Source organism: Chrysemys picta, chromosome 5, assembly GCF_011386835.1.
Source record: "Chrysemys picta bellii isolate R12L10 chromosome 5, ASM1138683v2, whole genome shotgun sequence".
Lineage (NCBI taxonomy): Eukaryota > Metazoa > Chordata > Testudines > Emydidae > Chrysemys > Chrysemys picta.
Window position 1 is genome coordinate 117,976,888 of NC_088795.1, and position 19,190 is coordinate 117,996,077.

General features: G+C 41.8%; 1 protein-coding gene across 11 annotated transcripts in view; it reads right to left on the minus strand.

Annotated features, from left to right (window-relative positions):
• EVC2 (EvC ciliary complex subunit 2) overlaps positions 1–19,190 on the minus strand; it is a 166,657-nt gene that overhangs the window by 113,264 nt on the left and 34,203 nt on the right. For 10 of the 11 annotated variants that reach the window (XR_010601916.1, XM_065598187.1, XM_065598186.1 and 7 more), the window contains exon 8: positions 5,372–5,506. Coding sequence is in view for 10 of the 11 variants with exons in the window: in XM_065598187.1 (XP_065454259.1) it covers positions 5,372–5,506 (135 nt within the window). In the remaining variant the exon portion in view is untranslated. Of the gene's footprint in view, positions 1–5,371; positions 5,507–8,203; positions 8,375–19,190 lie in introns of those variants that run through there. The other variant, XM_065598190.1, reaches the window with a different exon arrangement.

Here is a 19,190-nt window from a genome sequence, read left to right on the forward strand (position 1 = left end):
CATCTCCAGGTGAACCTTAGTCTAAATTTATGTATACAGTTGCAACTGTACCTGGTACATGTGCATTGGGAGGTTTGGGTGAGGGCCTGCCTAGGTCTGGAAAGGGAAACGGAACTCTTTTGTTTGTCTGAGGAAAGTTAGAGTGTTCCATTTTCCCTGTGACCACTGCAAATGTTTATTACTGTTCCCAGTCCCTGGTGTGTGGCCGCTTCCTGTGCTGAACCACTCTGCAGAAGCCAGGAGAAGTGGGGGTGGGTGGCTGAAGCATCCGCTCTCATGGTTCCACAAACACAGAACCACGTCCTTTAGCTATGTAGAGGCAACTGGCTTGTGGTGCTAATCCAAAAGTTCTGGGAAGAAAATACACTTGAGGTGCTATGTTTCCATGTTCCTTTCAAATACTGTTCACTGGACACAGGAGCCAAGACTTTTTGGTGATGAAGTGGGGGGTGGGGGGATGTGTTGATTTTCTCTGTGGTTCTTTGTACCTCTTCTGCTAGCTGAGAATACAGTCAATTTCCTCTCGAATTGCCTCCCTGTCCTGTAAGCATAATTCAGCAAATTTTCAGTGTAGAAGAAATTCAAGCTGGTTCTTCAGGTTTAACAAAAGGACAAATGTACTTGGTCCACCTTTGTAGCTCACATCTCTCCACTGAGCAATATGTACAGGGTTGACCATCAGCAGGAACATCTCTCCGGCACTGGTGGCTAGGTGTCCACCATAGGACTGGAAACCCACTTCTCTTTTCCATTCTGGTACCTTGAACAATTATGTTCTCCAAATGATGGCCAGCCTTTAATGAAGAAATAGGTAACTAGTACAAGGCACTGAACCCCCACACCAACTGGCCCCTTGATGCACTGTAAACTGTGCAACATTTTAACAACTGTACTTCACTTTAGGCTTAGTTGGTTCCTGGTGGGCTACAAAAATAGTCTGAAGGAAGGAGGCTGTAACAGTAGCATTTCTGGGATGCTAAAAAGTATCAATATTGTGGACTTTGGCAGCAAAGCTACGATATGTCGCGGGGGAGTTCTTAGGTTTCTTCAAAGGAGAAATGACAGAGAATGCTAGGCTCGTGTTTGACTTGCTAGGACATTCCAATGCTAACAGGGAACCCATTCCACCAGAAGGGCAGGAATGGCATTGCAGAGATAGCAGAGGAAGGCTGAGCAGGACCCCGGAAGACCTGCTTGTTGGCACTGACAGAGGAGTCAGGAACAATTTGAGTGCCTTAGGGTAAGGGAGGATTGGGTTCTTAGGCAGGAGGACCTTAGACATTTGTCCATCCCGTGCTTTGCTGCACATTGGGCAATCCACATTTGCCATCCTTGCCTGTCAACTGCCCTTCTATCCAAATCTTCCCATTTCATGTTAAGGTGCTTGATGTCGTTCAGAACTGTTCGTTTCCATGTTATTCATGGTCTTCCTCTCTTTCTTCTTGCGTTTTCTGGCTTCCATTCAAGGGTGGTATTTGGTAAGTGTTCTTTTTCCATTCTCAGCACATGTCCCAGACACTGATGTATTCTTTTGTAGGTTAATCATTAATATTTGGAGGATTTTCTTGCCATGCTCTATTAGGCTCTATCAGACATTTAAATTATTTTATTTAAATAAAACAACAACATAAAGTATTCTGGATATTTTTCTTCAACAGCAAACATATAATATTTTAACAAAACAAGCATATGCATTTTTGAATTTAGTTTTTTAAAAGCAGGTTTATTTTTTGTTAAAATTGTTTTTAACTAAAATAGTTAATGAAATATTTTAAAAAAAATAAATTGATTATGTCAGCCAGGTCAACATGAGAAACTTAATATATTGGCTTCTGCAGCTAACTCAGTAGTCTTCACCTTCATTTTCCTGTTCATAATCTGGAAAAGAAAAACAAGCTTTCCTGCTTTTTCAGGTCCCAAACGATTTCTCAATTTGGAATGAATTAGTCCAAAGGTAGAAAATATTCTTTCTACTCTGGCAGAAGAAGCTACTGCTGTTAAAAGTGAGATTATCACTTCAACAGTCTCTCAATCCAAGTGCTTAAGTGACTTCCACCAATTCACTGGCGTTACTTTCTTTAAAACATCATCAGCAAACATATATTTCTTGAATGGTGAAATTCACCCTGAGCGCTGAAGTTTATTATAGTTGACATTATGGAGGGATGATTGCTGGCTGTCCATGTCATAGCCAACTCCTCTTCCTCAGCAGTTAAGGTTTGACCCTGGTACTGAGTATTGAGAAAATTTTCAAGAAAATGAGCTGGAAATGGTGCTTGTCCCATTCTTTTTTTTAATGCTTGTAATTTAACTCTTTCATTACATATTTCTCTTTTAAGATCTCACTCAGTTCCTTCCAAATTTCAACAGCGTCAGCAATAAAACAGCTATTTCCCTGCATTTTGTTCAAGGCTACAGAAATAGGCTTCAGAGTACTCAGCATGAGTTTAACATTTCTCTTAAGCCCAATGTTGAGAACTTTGGCTCTGACAGTGCCATCTATTTTTTCACAATTTTGTTCACAAACTGTCATCAGATTAGGCCAGTTCTTGATATAGTGCTCAAAACAGTCCACTACTGAGTTTCATCACACGTCTTGTGGGAGAGTTAGCTTGGTTCCTCCCACTTTTTTCAGAGCAGCTGCTGCAAAGTGGTTGTTACGGAAGTATTTTGTAATTTCAACAACATTAGCCTTTATTTCTGGAATAATGAAGTCTTTGGCTAGGAGGTGCATGAAATGAGCACTGCAACTGTATGTTATAAGCTTGGGACATTCTTCACTCTCTTCTAAATAATTTCTTCTCATCTTGGATACATTTGCAGCATTGTCTGTGACCAAGCTGCATACTAGATATTTGGATTTTTTCCTACAGATTATAGCTTTTATTGCTACTTCTTGTAAGTATTGTGCTGTGTGTGCATTTCCTGATGTATCAATTGTTTCTGTAAGGACGACATTCCCTTCTCCTGTTGTCACACAAGCACATAAAACAGGATCATTGTGGACATTGCTCCACCCATCAAGACTCAGGTTTACAATTTTATCCCCTAGACCTTTTGCACGCTGCTCAATTTCTCTTTCATACACTTTATCCAGCAATTTGCCTGCAACATCTGCTCTGTTGGGTGGACTGTATCCTGGTCTTAATGACTGAACCATGTTAATGAAGTGTGGGTTCTCAATCATATGGAAAGGAGAGTTTGTTGCATAAACAAACCGGGCAATTTTTTCATCAATTACCTCTTTCTGTAATCTGCTGGTTCTTATCACAAACTTATCTATGGTTGTGTCTGGATGATGGAGATTTTTTTCCTTTTTGCTACAGGTGATATACTGTGGCTATGTGACATACATGGTGTGACTGAAACACTATCATTGGCAGATAACTCTGAGACTATAGAAAATGATGGTGATTTTGAAGGTGGATAGTCTTCAGAATCCTGTTTTTTGAGGATGGATTCTCCTAAACAAAATAAGTCAATGCAGTTATTGAATTATTATTACCATACTGCTTATTTAGTATTACTCATTGCATTCAGTACTACTTTAAAGGTGAAATTGTAAAAGGAAGTTCTGCCTACTTCAGCTATTTATTTTTAATCACAAATGCATCTAAAATGACAGTACCATAGAGTAACAACTATATTTTTTGCTCAAACATGAGAATTCAAGAATAGCCCAGAAGGAAGACAGGCAGTCCTTAAGAAAAAAGTATGAAATGAAGTTTATCAACCTGAAGATCTTGCATGTTCAGACATGTTCCATTCACCATCTTCAATGCAGCTTCCTCCTGAGAAGGAACACTTCTCATGATGTTGTTTCATTCGGGCAACCAGGCCTTGCATTTCTTTGTTGCACTGTTTGCATTTTGCACACATACCTGTCTTACCCACAGGTAGAGGAACTTCATTAAAATATTCCCAAACTGGGTCTCTTTTACGCCCTGCTGCCATTATAGGTTTTCCCTTTTAGTGAGAGAATGGTATGGTAGATCTCAAATCAATGAAGGCTACACTCAGAAAGACTTCAAGACTTCTGGAATATGCTGCTCAAACAGTTTCACTTTTGTTTCTACTGCCTGTCCCTCCCTTCTCACATTTATCTCCAGACTTCTTCTCCTTGTCCAGATCTATTCCACCCCCAACAATCTTCTATTCATTGAACTTTTTGAAACTTTGCACTTTTAGAGAGAGGTAAGGAATTGATTCTGTGTACACAAATTTGCAGAGGGACAATAGGGTTGAGGTCTGTTATTTCTCACCTCTACATATTAGTTATTTATTTTAAAACATTTTTGCTGTTAACAAGCATGTTATCTCTGGAGACACAAATCCACAGTTTGAGAACTGCAAAACTAAGCATCTCTGATGGTATCGTTTTTTCACTTACCTGGTGAGGTGGGGGGGGGGGGGGAGCGAGCCCCAAGGGGTTCTTGCTTTTGGCTTACGTTCTTATGTATCTTCTAGACTGAGCACTGAGTCCCATTGGGTAGATAAAAAGATTAACCTAAATAATCTATACAGAAGCCCCTGGAGCCCCATAAGATTGGGTCCCTAATCAATGAACTATTGGAACTCATTTATAAAACTTTTCTTAAACATTACATTATATTGCCTTCTACTATAGAATTAGAATTTATAATCCCTATTCCATGATTCTATATCTTTGAGCTATAATGTATCTTATTTAAAACTATCTTTAGATAGGTTTTTTCCTCAAAAAGCATTTTATCAAAAAAATCTGATTTAAATCACCCTGTGAATAGGTGAGCCACGAAGAAACATCATGTTAAATCTTCCAGTTTAGGAAATAAGTCAGAGTCACTCCTGCAGGTAGTGTGAAGGAGATATGGGTTGCTTTAATACCACCTCCCTCTTTCCAGGCATAAACCTCACATTTGCTCAAACCCATACACATTTACATAGCTTTCCATCAAATTATCAATAATCCCTCATACTCATTTGATAAATTACAGTATACTGTTAAATTTTGAGGCCACCAGCAAAATCCACACTGTAAGCAGGGAAAGAACAGCTATTTATCTATTATCAGCATGTCTAGATTAGGAAAAATAATCATGTTTTAAAATGTGTTAACACATACTGTAGACATGGATTAACACTTTTAAAATTTGATAGATGATTATGGCCAGTCCTAGATTCCCCTCTCTAAGGTTGACCATGCCAAACACAATGTAGCTATACAGATTTACATCAGCTGAGATTCTGACTGAATATCTCAATTTATCTTTCCACTGCCAACTTTTCAGAATTTCAGGCTAGTCACTGCGTTTCTTAATTCTGGAAACCATTTCGAGATACCATTTATGAGAAGATGAGATAAAGTTTTATTGTAGAAAATATGACTCACCTGGTTTTTATTAAGGAAACTCCATTTTAATCTTCTAGTTTGGTAAACAGCAAAAAACGTAACGCATGTTAATACAAGAGAAATAACAAAAGCAACGAAGAATCCTGAAGCATGGATGCCATGGCTGTACAAAATCTGAAATTGAAAGAATGTAATATGTAAACCACATTTCTTCCCAGAGTTACATATGCACAAAAATCAGACACAGATTATAGCTGTAAACAGTACAGTACGTTACTTCTAACAATCTTCACAAGAATATGGAATTACTAAGTAGTAAGACATAATTACAATAAATCTATTAAGATTTTCAAAAAAGGTTTATTTTTTCATAAAATTTAAGGCCAGAAGGGACCATTATGGTCATCTAGACTCACCAACTGCATAAACTAAGCTACAGAACCTCTCCTAATTTAAATATTAGGCAATGCAACTTTTGAGTGGCCAAATACTTATTGTCTAATTTTCAGAGGTGCAAAGCACTCACAGTGCCCAGTTAATGGCAGCTGGGAATGTTCAGCAACTTTGAAACCCAGTCTGAAGCTGAGCACCTGAAATTAGAGGCCACTTTTGAAAATTTTCTCCTAAACAGAATAATCAGTGAGGTAAAAAGGTTTCAATCAGCATATGTTTGTGATGAGTGTTTTATTCATAAGTGGCAAAGCTACTCAATTTGCTCACACACTTATGCTAACTGCATGTGCCAGAATCAGGAATGGAATCCAGGAGTCAAGAACCACAAGCCAAACTGCCTTCCTTTTCAAATATATCTTTCAATCACATTCTTAGGGTTACGGTTTAATTAACCTCTTTTCAATTCACTTTATGTTTCTATAAAATGGGCATGATGTCTCACATGAGAATGGCAATATACAACTCAACTCTGAGATCTTTGGATTAAATGTAACATATAGCCATTGTGATAATGTTTCCTTGCACAAAAATCACGTTTGTCATGGCTGCAACTTTTAAAGAACTAACATGTGATCTCTAAGCATGGTGCATTCTATTTCTTAACATGTCACCTGGTAAGCACGGTACATTCAGTGTGCAAGCACTCCATGAAGTCAATGGCAACTCTGTTTGTGTGAAGCATTTAGGAAATCTGGCACTTGTTTTCAAATGGATTTATGTCAATCTAAAAGAGCAGAATTTAGTACCTTATATTCAGGTTTGGGCCAAAATCCTGCAAACCTAACTCACATTTTGACTGTTTAATATATTTAATATATTTCTGGACTATGGTCCAGTTTACTGAAGAAAGAATCACCCCCAAACCTAAAATAGTCTACCGTAGTTCAAATTTAGTAGCTTCTTTGTATTTAGAAGATACTTGAACCATTAACACAGGCCATTAATTTGCCACTTTATGAGATTTAGAAAGTGGGTCCTAAGGCTCAATTCACAGTATTGTATTTGAAAAGCTCTTGACTGTCAATTCATCTAATTGACAAAAATCTGTATTATTTTTAGTCATATTTATTCTACAATAATGAAACACCTGGTGCATTTAAATCAATTAGTATAAAATGAGAAATAGTTATATGAATAATTTTACTATTCTTTCATATGCCCATCAATGCCTGAAATTACTAAATGAAAAAAGAACCAACAGTCATTTACCCATTTCACTAATAAATTACTAACATCTTAATATCTAGAAGTTTTTTCTCATCTTAAATTTCCTCCCTTCTGAATTTCAGCCAATTACTACCAGTTATGTCCCTTTGTATTATCTTCTACTCCTAAAAAGTATGTCCAGAAAGTACAGGCTGACATTAATATCACTCTTTACCCCCTCCTGGTATTATTCCTACTCCAAACCCCACACTAATCTTTTTCTGGGTTTAATTAAAGTTTCATTTTTGGCATATCAAACATTCATTTGTATCATATTCATTTGTAACATTATTGTATAATGTCCAACAACCCCTGTCCCTTATGCCTTTCATAGAACTGCAGACTTCTATCCCCTCCACTCCACACATACTTTGAATAGTCACTTAGCTAACCTATACATACTTATATCTTTTAAAAAATATTTCCTCAGATGTCAATATCTCCTGTCCTCTAATTACTTAGGTTGCTCTGTGAGGACAATGACGACGCCAGGACAGTGCTCACTCTGCGCTCTGCTACAGTTGTCCTCAGCAGAGATGGTCAAGATGGAGATCTCTCTCCTTCAAACAGTGGGAATTTGCAATAGAGTATAAGCCCCCAGCCTATGCCCACCTTCCCCCACACCCCTCTACCTGAAATAGACTGAGTTTGTCAATCTTCTGGGCATGCTGTGAAGCATAGCGATTTACCTAGACTGTTGGAGGGGTATGATGGAGACTGTTTTGGGAGTCTGAGTATGAGGATAGGTTTTTGGTTAGGAGTTAGCTGATAAAAATATTTTTAATCAAAATAAAACTAACTTTTATCAAAGGCAGCTAGAGTATTTAACAAGTGATTTTTTGTATAAGTTAATACAAATCTAAATAAAACAAATCTCAGTCAATGGGACCACTCACATGAGAAAGATGAGCACGATTTAGCTGCTAGTGGGGAAGGCCTCAAGTCAGCAAGATACTTGAGCATATGCCTAACTTTAAGCATGTTAGAAATCCAAATGAAGTCCATGGGACTGTTTATGTGTCTGAAGTGAGGAATGTGCTTAAGTATCTTGCTGAATCAGAGGTCAAAAACAGTAAACAAACTCCTTGGAGATATTATCAGCCCTGTGTACTAACTAAAGCCCCAAAGTTCTGAGTTATCATTTAGGAATTGCCCAGGCATCCAGGCTACTTAGAAAAAAAGGGGGAATGGCTGAGGGGGCAAAAAACACACCCCACGCTCAAGGTCTAATGGGAAGATGCCTTCAGTCTGTCTGAGGAAACTAGGTCTCTGCAACCTTTCACAAGAATGTACTGTTGGTGCTTCTGGAGAGATGTCCCCTCTGTCTGTGAATGAATTCAAAAATATATATAAACTCATATGAAACATTAAGACATTATATGATGTTGGTATATATAGTAGTGAAAAACAGGGAACTCGATGGAATCTCATATTATGATTAAATGAAGTTATAATCAACTTCCTTTTATACAGATAAGTGATACAGCTTTGAGCAAAATATTGTAAACTTTAATGTCAAGGGTAACCCTGTAAAGGAAAGATGGGGTTGTGTTCATATTGATCTCTTTTAGTTTAAGGTTAATATTTGCAATCAGGCATGCTTATGCTACCAAGTTAGTGAAAAACACCTATGCTGAAAAAAAGCCATAAATAAAAGGGACTGAAACCTTATAGTATAAAAAGTTAATCAGAGAGAAATAAATAAACTTTTTTAACTGGTGCAGGCTCTGGGCTGCGAGTTTGGGTGCAGGAGGTGGTGTGGGTTCTGGGAGGAAGTCTGGGTGTGGAAGGGAGTTTGGGTGCTGGAGAGGGCTCAGGGCTGGGGCAGAAGGTGGGGTGAGGGAGGGAGTTTGGGTGTGGGCTCTGGGCTGGGGCAGGAGCACGGGATTGAAATGTGGGAGAGGGTGAGGGGGCTGGCGCTTACCTCAGGCAGAGCCGTAAAGCGACCAGCACATCCCTCTGGCAGCAGCTCCTAAGCAGGGGGCCGGGGGTCTCCGCGCACTGAACCTGCCCGCAGGCTCTTCCCCCGCAGCTCCCATTAGCTGATGTTCCCTGCCAATGGGAGCTGCAGAGTCGGTGCTCAGAAACTCTCACCCCATGGCCACAGGGACGTGCTGGCCGCTGTTCCCCAGTGGGAACTGGGCACTGGGAGGGAGGGGGAGGAGTTGAGGAAGGGAGAGGGGAGGAGTTGATCAGCAGGGCCCGCGGACCCCCTGGAGTACCCTCGGGGACCTCCAGGGGTCCGTGGACCCAGTTTGAGAAACGCTGGTCTAGGGGATCATTTCTCTGGTGGGACAGACATCAAAACCGTCTAGCATCCGAGTTTGAGCGGGTGACAGACTAATGCAAGCCTCTTGGCCTAAAGGTGGGGAGGCTGCCACTCCCAGGGGTGGGGTGGCAGGGGGAACGCAGGCCCACCTGACTCCACTGCATCCCAGCCCCGGGCCTTAATAGTGGCGGAGTGGTCCACCACTGGGTCAGCGGGGAAATCCGGCCGCAACACGCTGGCCGGCTTGCAGTCAGTAACCCAGCCGAACCCTATTTGGCTTCCCTGGGCTCCTTCCTACACTCCCATTCAGAGGATACCCGGGTTCTGGGATCATCATTCATCTCACTGGGGTAAACGGCTAGAGGCAGCCCCAACTGCTCTTCGGTGTTCCCAGTGCCTGGCAGCTCTGACAGTCCCTCCGGGACTCTAGCGCTGTAGCGGTCACCATCGGGTCCGAGCTCCAGCAGCAGGGGAGAGATGTCTGCTCTTCTGGCAGCTCTGCCCCAACTGAGCTGGAGGATCTGCCTTTTATATTTCCGGTTCCTATCCTGTCCCTTTGCTTCCAGTGGGGCAGTCGTGGGTGTCCCGGCTCTGCCCACCAGGGGCAATCATGACTTTCTTCCTGTTCCTATCCATCAGGGAAGGAGACCAGACCCCCTCCCCCCCACTGCAGAGGGGTCCAAGGAAAGCAACTTGGGGAGGTAAGTAGCTGACCAGAGTAAACCTGCCTATGTTCAAGGTATGTCCCATGTTGGTTGTATCAACAGCTATGGCTTAACTTGTCTTACACAAGCTGGTGTAACAAGATATGTTGGACAAAGAGACTGGATGATTCAAGCCCCAGTTATAAGAACTCAAAAGGTGATGTCTTGTTCTCTGATCGGATAGTGAGAGCAGACAACTCATTTTCACGGAACCTTTCAACTCTTCAAAAGAAGCATGTGTCACCATATAATTGGTCCACACTAGCACCTCCAAGAAGAGGAACAAAGTTGGACCACCCAGTAGAAATAGGATGAAGTGGTCTCTCTCCTTCAGCATATTGCTACCTGAAAGCCAAAGACACCTGGAAAAGAGAAGACTGAGAAGTTCTAGAAGTTCTCCTGGTAACATCAAATAATTATCTCAGGTAGGCACCTTTAACTGTCTCCTGTTATTTTCCAGAAATTTAGGTTGCCCTCTAGCACGCGGGAAAAGTCATGTCCATGCTTCATTCAACCTGTGTTTGCAGTGTCAGCTCCCGCTGTGAATAATAACTGAGCTGAAAACTGATGGCTGAGCGAAGACCTAGTGGTAAGTAACAGAGATTTTCTCTTGTGTGGCAACTCAGTCAGCTGGCCACTTCTTGAAGTTGGGTGGCTAATCATTAAGGAAGTGTATGTGCTTGTGAATGTGCTTTAAAGATTGTCACACAGTTACAATGTGTGTCCCTGTTTTGTAACAGGTTCTAATTGAGATTGTTGTAAAATAGCTTTGAAATGGAACAAGTTAGTGGTAACTGAGATTGTGAAACACTGTACATGTGTCTACCATAGTTAATGGTTTGATACCGACTTTCAAGTTCTAGGTGTATACAGACATAAAATGAGAGCAAGTGTGCAAATTTCTTGAACCGCATTCAGTCTGTACAGTTTGTCATAAATGTAGGAGTTTGTGTTAGACAGTCAAGAGTGCCAGTCAGATCATAGGACTAATATAGTTTGTGGGCAAGCAGGTTAAAACAGGGTTGTCTACTACATATCATGGGAAGCAGAACTTGATGAGCTGACATAAATAATTGACCAAACTGTCTTGAGATCTAGTTTTGTATTGTTTTTCCTCTGTTGTGTTAGCAACACTAGAGTTGATAGCCAATTGGCAAAAGTGAGACCTTACTCTGTGGGACTCTGAGGCCTGGTCTATACTACAAAGTTTGATCAACATAAGCCACCTTGGATTATCCTAGTTGTGCATGTGTCTATACATACATTTGAGAGACAAGATGGGTGAAGTAATATCTTTTATTGAACCAACTTCTGTTGGCAAGAGAGACCGCTTGAAAGCATGTCTCTCTCACCAACAGAAATTGGTCCAATAAAAGATATGATCTTACTCACCTCGTCTCTCTAATATCCTAGGACCAACGTGGCTACAACAAACATTGCATACACATGAATTTGTCTCCCACTGACATAAGCGCCCTGTTACGCCAACATAGTAACACCACTAGTTGAGCATTGAGCCATAGTTGAAGTACTGAAGTTGACGCAGCACAAGCAGACACTGTGCTACCTATGTCAAACCTAACAGTCCTCCAGCAGCTGTCCCACTATGTCGACACTGACCTCTCTGGTCTCAATTGTGAACTCCACTGCCTGTCAGACTGGGACGTGGGCAGTCTGACCTAGTGATCAGAGCATGAGGCAAGCAGGGTCACGTTACCAGGAGATCAGCAACAGGTAGTAGGAGCAGGCACTGCAAGGGAAGCAGCCCTAAGCAGGGGGAACTTCCTATTCCTGTGCTTGGTTTAAATAGAAGCAGGGAACCAATCAGGACCCCCAGCATTCTGCCAATCAGATCCCAAGACTGGCGTCTCTGTCAGAGTTCAGCTTCTATTCTCACAATTATTAGCAGGTCACTGCATGGCAGGTTGGAACTTACTAGTGCCTAATAGGCCTATAGACCAGGATCCTGTAGACTGGAAGGCCTGTGAATTTTTGAAATGCTTTTTCCTCATTGCCTAGCTTGGTGAACACGCCTAGCAGTTCTCCACTGTTGTGTTCAACTGCCCGGCTGACCACGACAGTGACACGCTCTGGGGCTTGGAGTAGACAGAAGATAATGAATCTCCTGGGCCTATAGGGAGAAGAGGCTGTGCAGGCACAGCTTCGAAGCAGCCGTGGAAACATCGACATCTACAAGCGGACTGCACAGGGGATGCAGAAGGCTACAACAGGGACCAGCAGCAGTGCTGCATGAAAGCGAAGGAACCTCAACTGGCGTACCAGAAGGCCAATCAATCTGGTGCCGAGCCGCAGACCTGTCCCTTTTACAAAGAGCTGCATACCATACTTGGCAAAGACCTCACCATACCTGTGGATACTTCCGAGGAGCCCAAGCCACAGGCCCGTGGCCTGAACAGTGAGGACAATGAGGAGATGAAGGAAGAAGACAACAGCAGACATGCGAATGGAGGGAGTCTCAGTGATAAATCTGACAGGCACCACTGCAGTACAGAGGCTAACAGCATATGGGCCCAGGACGCCAGCAGCAGCAGCTGTGCTTTTTCTGCCTTTGTTACCCTCAAGAGTGAGATATCAGCTAAAATCACCCCTGCCTCTGGAAATGGTGCCAGTATGCAGTACAACTGCCTTATACTCAGTTTCATGCAACTCAGTGATTCTCTCCTCATTTCCTACCTCTGGAGAGCCATACTCACCATGGCTGGTGCTGTGATTGGTGCTGTAATAAATGAAGTGTGGGGGGGAGGGTAGCTCCCTTTGATGGACACCCAGCCAGCCAGTTAGCTGTAAAATCCCTCTTGGTAGCTGTTTTCCACTTGCTTTACCTGTGAAAGGTTAAAAAGTCCCCCAGGTAAAGAAAAAAAAAGGGGGGGCACCTGATCAAAAAGAGCCAATGGGAAGGCTAGAACTTTTAAAATTGGGAAAGAAACTTTCCTTTTGTCTGTTGTTCTCTCTGGGTTGAAGAGATGGGTAGCAGGAATGCTGTGTCAAGTTTGAACCAGATATGAAAACCATCAGATCATATCTAGAACTACACCTCTACCCCGATATAATGCTGTCCTGGGGAGCCAAAAAATCTTACCGCGTTATAGGTGAAACCGCGTTATATCCAACTTGCTTTGATCTGCTGGAGTGCACAGCTCCGCCCCCCTGGAGCACTGCTTTACCGCGTTATATTCGAATTCATGTTATATCGGGTCGCGTTATATTGGGGTAGAGGTGTACTTTTAACAACCCAAATATGTAAGTAAATTAGGAATGTTTAGGAAGACGCGATTAGATTTATTTCTGTTTATTTTTTAAGGCTTGTGGACTCCTCTGTGCTAACTCCAGATATTTTTGTTTGCTTGTAACCTTTAAGATAACCCCCAAGAAAGCTATTTTGGGTGCTTAATTTTTAGAATTGCTCTTTTAAAATCTAGCAAAAGCCTAAGTTCCAGATGTATTTTCTTCCTTTTTGTTTTTAATAAAATTTACCTTTTTTAAGAACAGGATTGGATTTTTGGTGTCCTAAGAGGTTTGTGCATGTTGTTTGATTAGCTGGTAACAACAGCTAATTTCCTTTGTTTTCTTTCTCAGCTCTTCCCCGGGGTGAAAGGGCTTGAGGGTACCCCACAGGGAGAAATTCCCAAGTGCTCCTTCCTGGATCCAAGGGGGTTTTTTTGCATTTGGATGGTGGCAGCGTTTACCAAGCCAAGGTCAGAGAAAATTTGTAACCTTGGGAGTTGCATACAAACCTGGAGTGGCAAGTATTAATTTTTAAAATCCTTGTGGGCCCCCACCTTCAGTACTCAAAGTGACAGAGTGGGGATTCGGCCTTGACAGGTGCCATGCACAATCATGCAAAAGTGCCAATGAGTGTGTCTTGTTTTGAGGAACAAGCAAAGAGAGTTCTGAATCTTAACTTTTGCTTTCTGTTGTGACTATACTGACAATGGTACCTCCGTATTTTATCTGCATCTGCCCCTGTTGCAGCCTTGAGGGTTCCCCCTCCACACCTGTGGAATGCCTGCACCAGATAAGGAGAAGAAACAAGTGGACTCGGGATGACATGTTCAGTGAGGTCCTGCAAGCCAGTGCTGTGTCAGATCATGAATAGAGGGCCTGGAGGGTGAACACTGCAGACAGCCTGGAGAAGGACAGAGTGGAGAGAAGAAAGGCCCAGGAGTCACAGCCGGAAAAGGAGAGGGAGATGCACCAGGATATAATGGGTCTTCTCCAGCAGCAAACACAGATTCTGCAGCCTCTGTGGACCGACATGTTCAACAATCCCTTTACAGTCTATGGACATCTCTATAGTAGCACCTCCCTTCACACTCCACTCAACATTCCACGTGGTATCACCAGCCATATCTCTACTCCTTCTACTCCACCCCGGGGGGACATTAAGGACAATGGCAGCTCCACATACGCTGAGCTGTGAAAGCCATGCTAGCCATGTGTAGCTAAAATGGTCATAAATGTTCTTTCCTCTTGAAAAGTTCTATTACTTTATTAAGTTTTAAATGTATTTTCTTTTATATTGCACAGATTTTTCTTTGCAAATGATGTTGTTACTGAATAAAATTCCATTATTTGGAACATAATTCACCTTTATTAGTTCACAACAAATGCTGCAGGGTGCCTAGCAATTCCTAAAGCCTCCACTTACTTATTACTGTACAGTGTGACATAAGTCATAGGCTCAATGACAAATACAGTGTAATAGTAATAAATGTACAGCAAGCACTGCAAAATTAATAGATGCACTGACAGTGTTATATTCATAAATGTACATCAAGCACCATACAATTCTTAACAGGCGCCAAAACTGCAGGGCCAGGTAGAGCACAGTACACAACAAAGTGTTACTGAAGCTCACTGTTAAAGAGCTCCTTCCAAGCCTCTTTGAGCAATATTGCTCTGCGTTGCACACTTCATTGAGTTCTGCTAATAACCCTGGTGTCACACTGTTCAAACTCAGAGCCTATCTCTGCCCTCCACCCCAGCAGCAACTTTTCTCTCTTTGCTTTTTCCCCCTATTATGCAGGCCACAGGAGGCAGCCATAACCATTGGGATAATTTTCTCACTGAGATCCAATCTTGTGAGTAAACAATGCCAGGATCCCTTCAATCTAATCAATACCACATTCCACCATCATTCTGCACTTGCTGAGATGGTAGTTGAATCTTTCCTTACTTCTGTCAAGTTGGCCAACGTACAGCTACACAATACACAGGATCAAGGGGTACGCTGGGTCCCCCAGGATGACTATTGGCATTTCAACATTGCCAATGGTAATCTGGAAGTCAGGAAAAAAAGTCCCGGCTTGTAGCTTTCTGAAAAGTCCTCTGTCCTTAAAGGTGTGAGTGTCATGCACCTTCCCTGACCGACCCACACTAAATTTGGTGAAGCATCCCCGGTGATCCACCAGTGCTTGCATAACCACAGAAGAGTAGCCTCTCTGTTGATGTACTCTGTGGCAAGGTGGTCTGGTGCCAAAATAGAGATGCGTGCGCCATCTATTGCTCCATGGCAGTTCGGAAACCCCATTGCTGCATATCCATCCACAACGTCCAGCACATTGCCAAGAATCACATCCTGCGTAGCCCGGAGGCGATAAAGGCCCTGCACACTTGCATGACAATTGCTCCCGCAATGGATTTTCCAACTCCAAACTCATTTCCCACTGACAGGTAGCAATCTAGCGTTGCAAGTTTCCACAGTGTGATCTCCACTTGCTTCTCCACTGTCAGTACAGCTCCCATTCTGGTGTCCCTGCGCTGGAGGGCTGGGGCAAGCTCAGCATGCAGATCCAGGAATGTGGCCGTGTGCATCCAAAAGTTCCGCAGCCACTACTCATCATCCCAAACCTGCATTACAATGCAATCCCATTGGTCAGGGCTCATTTCTCAGGCCCAGAAGTGGCGCTGCACTGTCTGCAGCTGTTCCATGAATGCCACCAACAACCATGAATTGGTTCTCACTATGTCCCACAGAAATCTGTCCTGCAACAAATCATGTGCTCTGATGATTCGGTTATTCTTAGAGCTCTGCAAATACTGGAGGCTAGCGCGTCCTGTGATTGCAACGCTTATGACAATAGTGCAGAGCCATTCAGGGTCTGTTTCTGCCAGAGATGGCAGATAGCGAGGCAGGCCATGTGAATTCATGTGATTTTGAAAAAGATATGGAATATAGATGATATTTTATGGGGTGGAGACAGTTGCACGCTGGGAAGTTGACCCCTTGCTCCCAGTCACCTTCTTGTGGCCCCACCATGGATTTCCAAAGCTTCCCAAAAGTGGGCTGGGATACTGGGATATCTACCCATGGTGCATTGCACTGTGCATCAATATCAGAACTCTTGGTGAGTACTCACAGCACCGACGCAAGGAGACAAGTATGCAAGTGCACAAGAGATATACTAACTACAGCGGCAACCAAAATTTGTAGCGTAGACATGGCCTTAGTCAAAACATTAAAACAAAGTCACCATCCACCATTAAGCAACAGAAATTCAGAGAATCCTAAGAAAGGTGGTATGGGTAATCAGCTAAGCAATTGCTTAACTAAGGTTTATTTTATGCTCTCTCTCTCTCTCTCTCTCTCTCTCTCTCTCTCTTACTCCTGCCACTGATTCATGGTGTGAACTTCCAGAAGTCATTATTGATCTGATTTTCAGAGATGTTTCACTCCCATTAACCTGAATGGAAGCTGTAAGGTGCTGACAATGACGGAAAGTCAGGCCATAGGTGTGCATAGTATTTATTATTATGCACACCATGGGATGCACATAACAGGAGAACTTTTTGTGTGCACTTTTTGCTATTTAAACAGCTTCTCACTTAGCATTAAAAACATTCAGCCAGAAACAGAGGCAAGTAGTTTTCACAGCCCTAATGAGCAGAGCTGCAAGGCATCTACATGCCACTCAAACAGCACTCACATTTTTTTCTAGGCCATGGAACTAACTTGTTATAGGCAACCAAGCATTTTTCTCCAGTGAAGCAGAAGAGAAAATGCACAAGGTTTGTAAAACTTTAAAGAGTGGCATGTCAACCAAGTAAGCAATCAGACCATTTGAGGGTTGACAGTTCTTTGGGACTAACTTAAAACATGGTACTGTCATAAATACAGAATTAATTCTTTAGCACTCTGTGCTAAAGGTCAAATTATTGCCCATATATATAAAACCATTGCCTTCACAGATATTGCATGCACTTGTATTTGGGCAGTCTTGCATATAAGAAACTAGACCGGGAGCATTAGTGACAGCTGTTGTAAAGGATGAACTACAACCCACCTCTCTTTTTTTCCACTACTCATAATTTTCTCACGCAAATCCAATTTTTTCTGAAATGTTTCATGCTTGGTTTCAGTCCAGAAGGAAATATTGTATGTGGAAAACAAAATCCATTCAGCCTTTTTGAGCTCTATAAATGTATTTTTAAACAACAGAATATACAACATACTTTTCCTTTTAAGTTCTATTTAATGAGAAATGCTGTGCATGTATATCTCAAAAAATGGTTGAACCGGTTTTGTTCGAATATTGCCTGTTTTGCAGATCTCACTGAGGTCTAAGAATCAGGCCAGAGCTAGAAAAAAGTAGTACAGAAGTTTGAAGTTAAAGTAATATTCTGCGGGAATTGCAACACTGAATCAGACCAGCAGTCCAGCACCTTGTCTCACACTATGGCCAGTTACAGCTGCTTCAGACAAATTTATAAGCTACCCATAAAGAATGTTTTTCTTAACCTGTCAGTTAATGAATGAGTAATGTCCTTTAGCATGAGAGCTTAGAAACTAAATTTTTAAAAGGTTCTCTCTAACGTAACTGTGAATACTGTTATCCATTTAAATGTCTGTTTTTTCAAAAACTTCTAAGCTCTTATTCATTGGCACTGAATCCCCCACCTTAATAATGCACTATGGGAAAAATACCACATTATACGTTTTAAATTCTTTATCTTTCAATTTAACTGAATATCCCTTGTTCTTGTATTATGAGAAAAGGAAAATAAGAGCTCCTGATTTACATCCATGACCTGAAGAAGAGGTCTGTGGAGCCTGAAAGCTTGTCTCTTCCACCAACAGAAGCTGGTCCAGTAAGAGATATTACCCTACCCACTTTACCTCTTCTAATATACCAATCATTATTCTGGTTACATCTCTCATGCCCCATTTAGCTGTCCCATCTCTAAACTAAAACAGTTCCAATATGCACACGTTCTCCATATACAGCAGTCTTTCTAAGCCTCTAATCATTTTTGTGATCCACCTCCTAACTCTTTCTACTTCTGTTCTATCAGTAAGCATTAGGGTAGGAATAAAATAGATGGGAAAAGGGGAGCAAATGAAGAGCAAAAGAAAACCATCTTATTAACTTACTTTTTCAATAGGACAAAACACTGATCACCTTAAAAGCAGCCAAAATTATATTACATACAAAACATTACATTAAAAGAACATTATTTAAATTGCAAAGTCAAGCACTCAAAAGCTAGGAAATGCCAGAATTAAGGTTGACTGTGCAACCTTTATTTGGTCCCCTTGCCTGTATGCATTATTTATACAGTGCTTAATTATATGGTTACATATTATTTTCCCCACAGGATCCCAGCCTCATTCAGTGCGCAGGGTAGATGGTGCTCACTTAAGGAGCAGCTATTCAACATTTTACTCTAACCTCCTTTTTCAAGCAATGTTCAGAGAACCCTAATTCTGGAGCTTTTGAGCATTCAAAAGTTTCAAAAGAAACGTGGGCGCTTAGGAGCCTATGGGTTTGTCCACATGGCCCCGCAGTTTGGAGCAATGGGGTGTGAACTGGAGCACACACTAGTGTGCTGCGCTGTGCTATAACTGCCCTGCATAGTAGTCCCTGTGGGAGTGAATTAAATGATACCTAGTTTGCATTATGTAGTCCTGTAAACTTTGAGAATTAAACTAAACTGAACTAAGGCCATTTTAATTCTGAGTAAGAGCACACATACAGGGGTTTAATACAGTTTAACTAATGCACATTAAATTCACACCTTTAGTTAAACTTGTATTAACCTTCCTGGGTGTCCCTGTTTTGACAAGCCCTTAGGCTCCTCAGTCCCTTTTGAAAATGGGACTTGGGTGCTTTTCACTCCGACTCTATAAAATATTTTATCTGCCCTGAAACTTTTCTTGATTATGTAAAAATATGAAATCAGCTCACAGGTCAAGCCAACACTTACT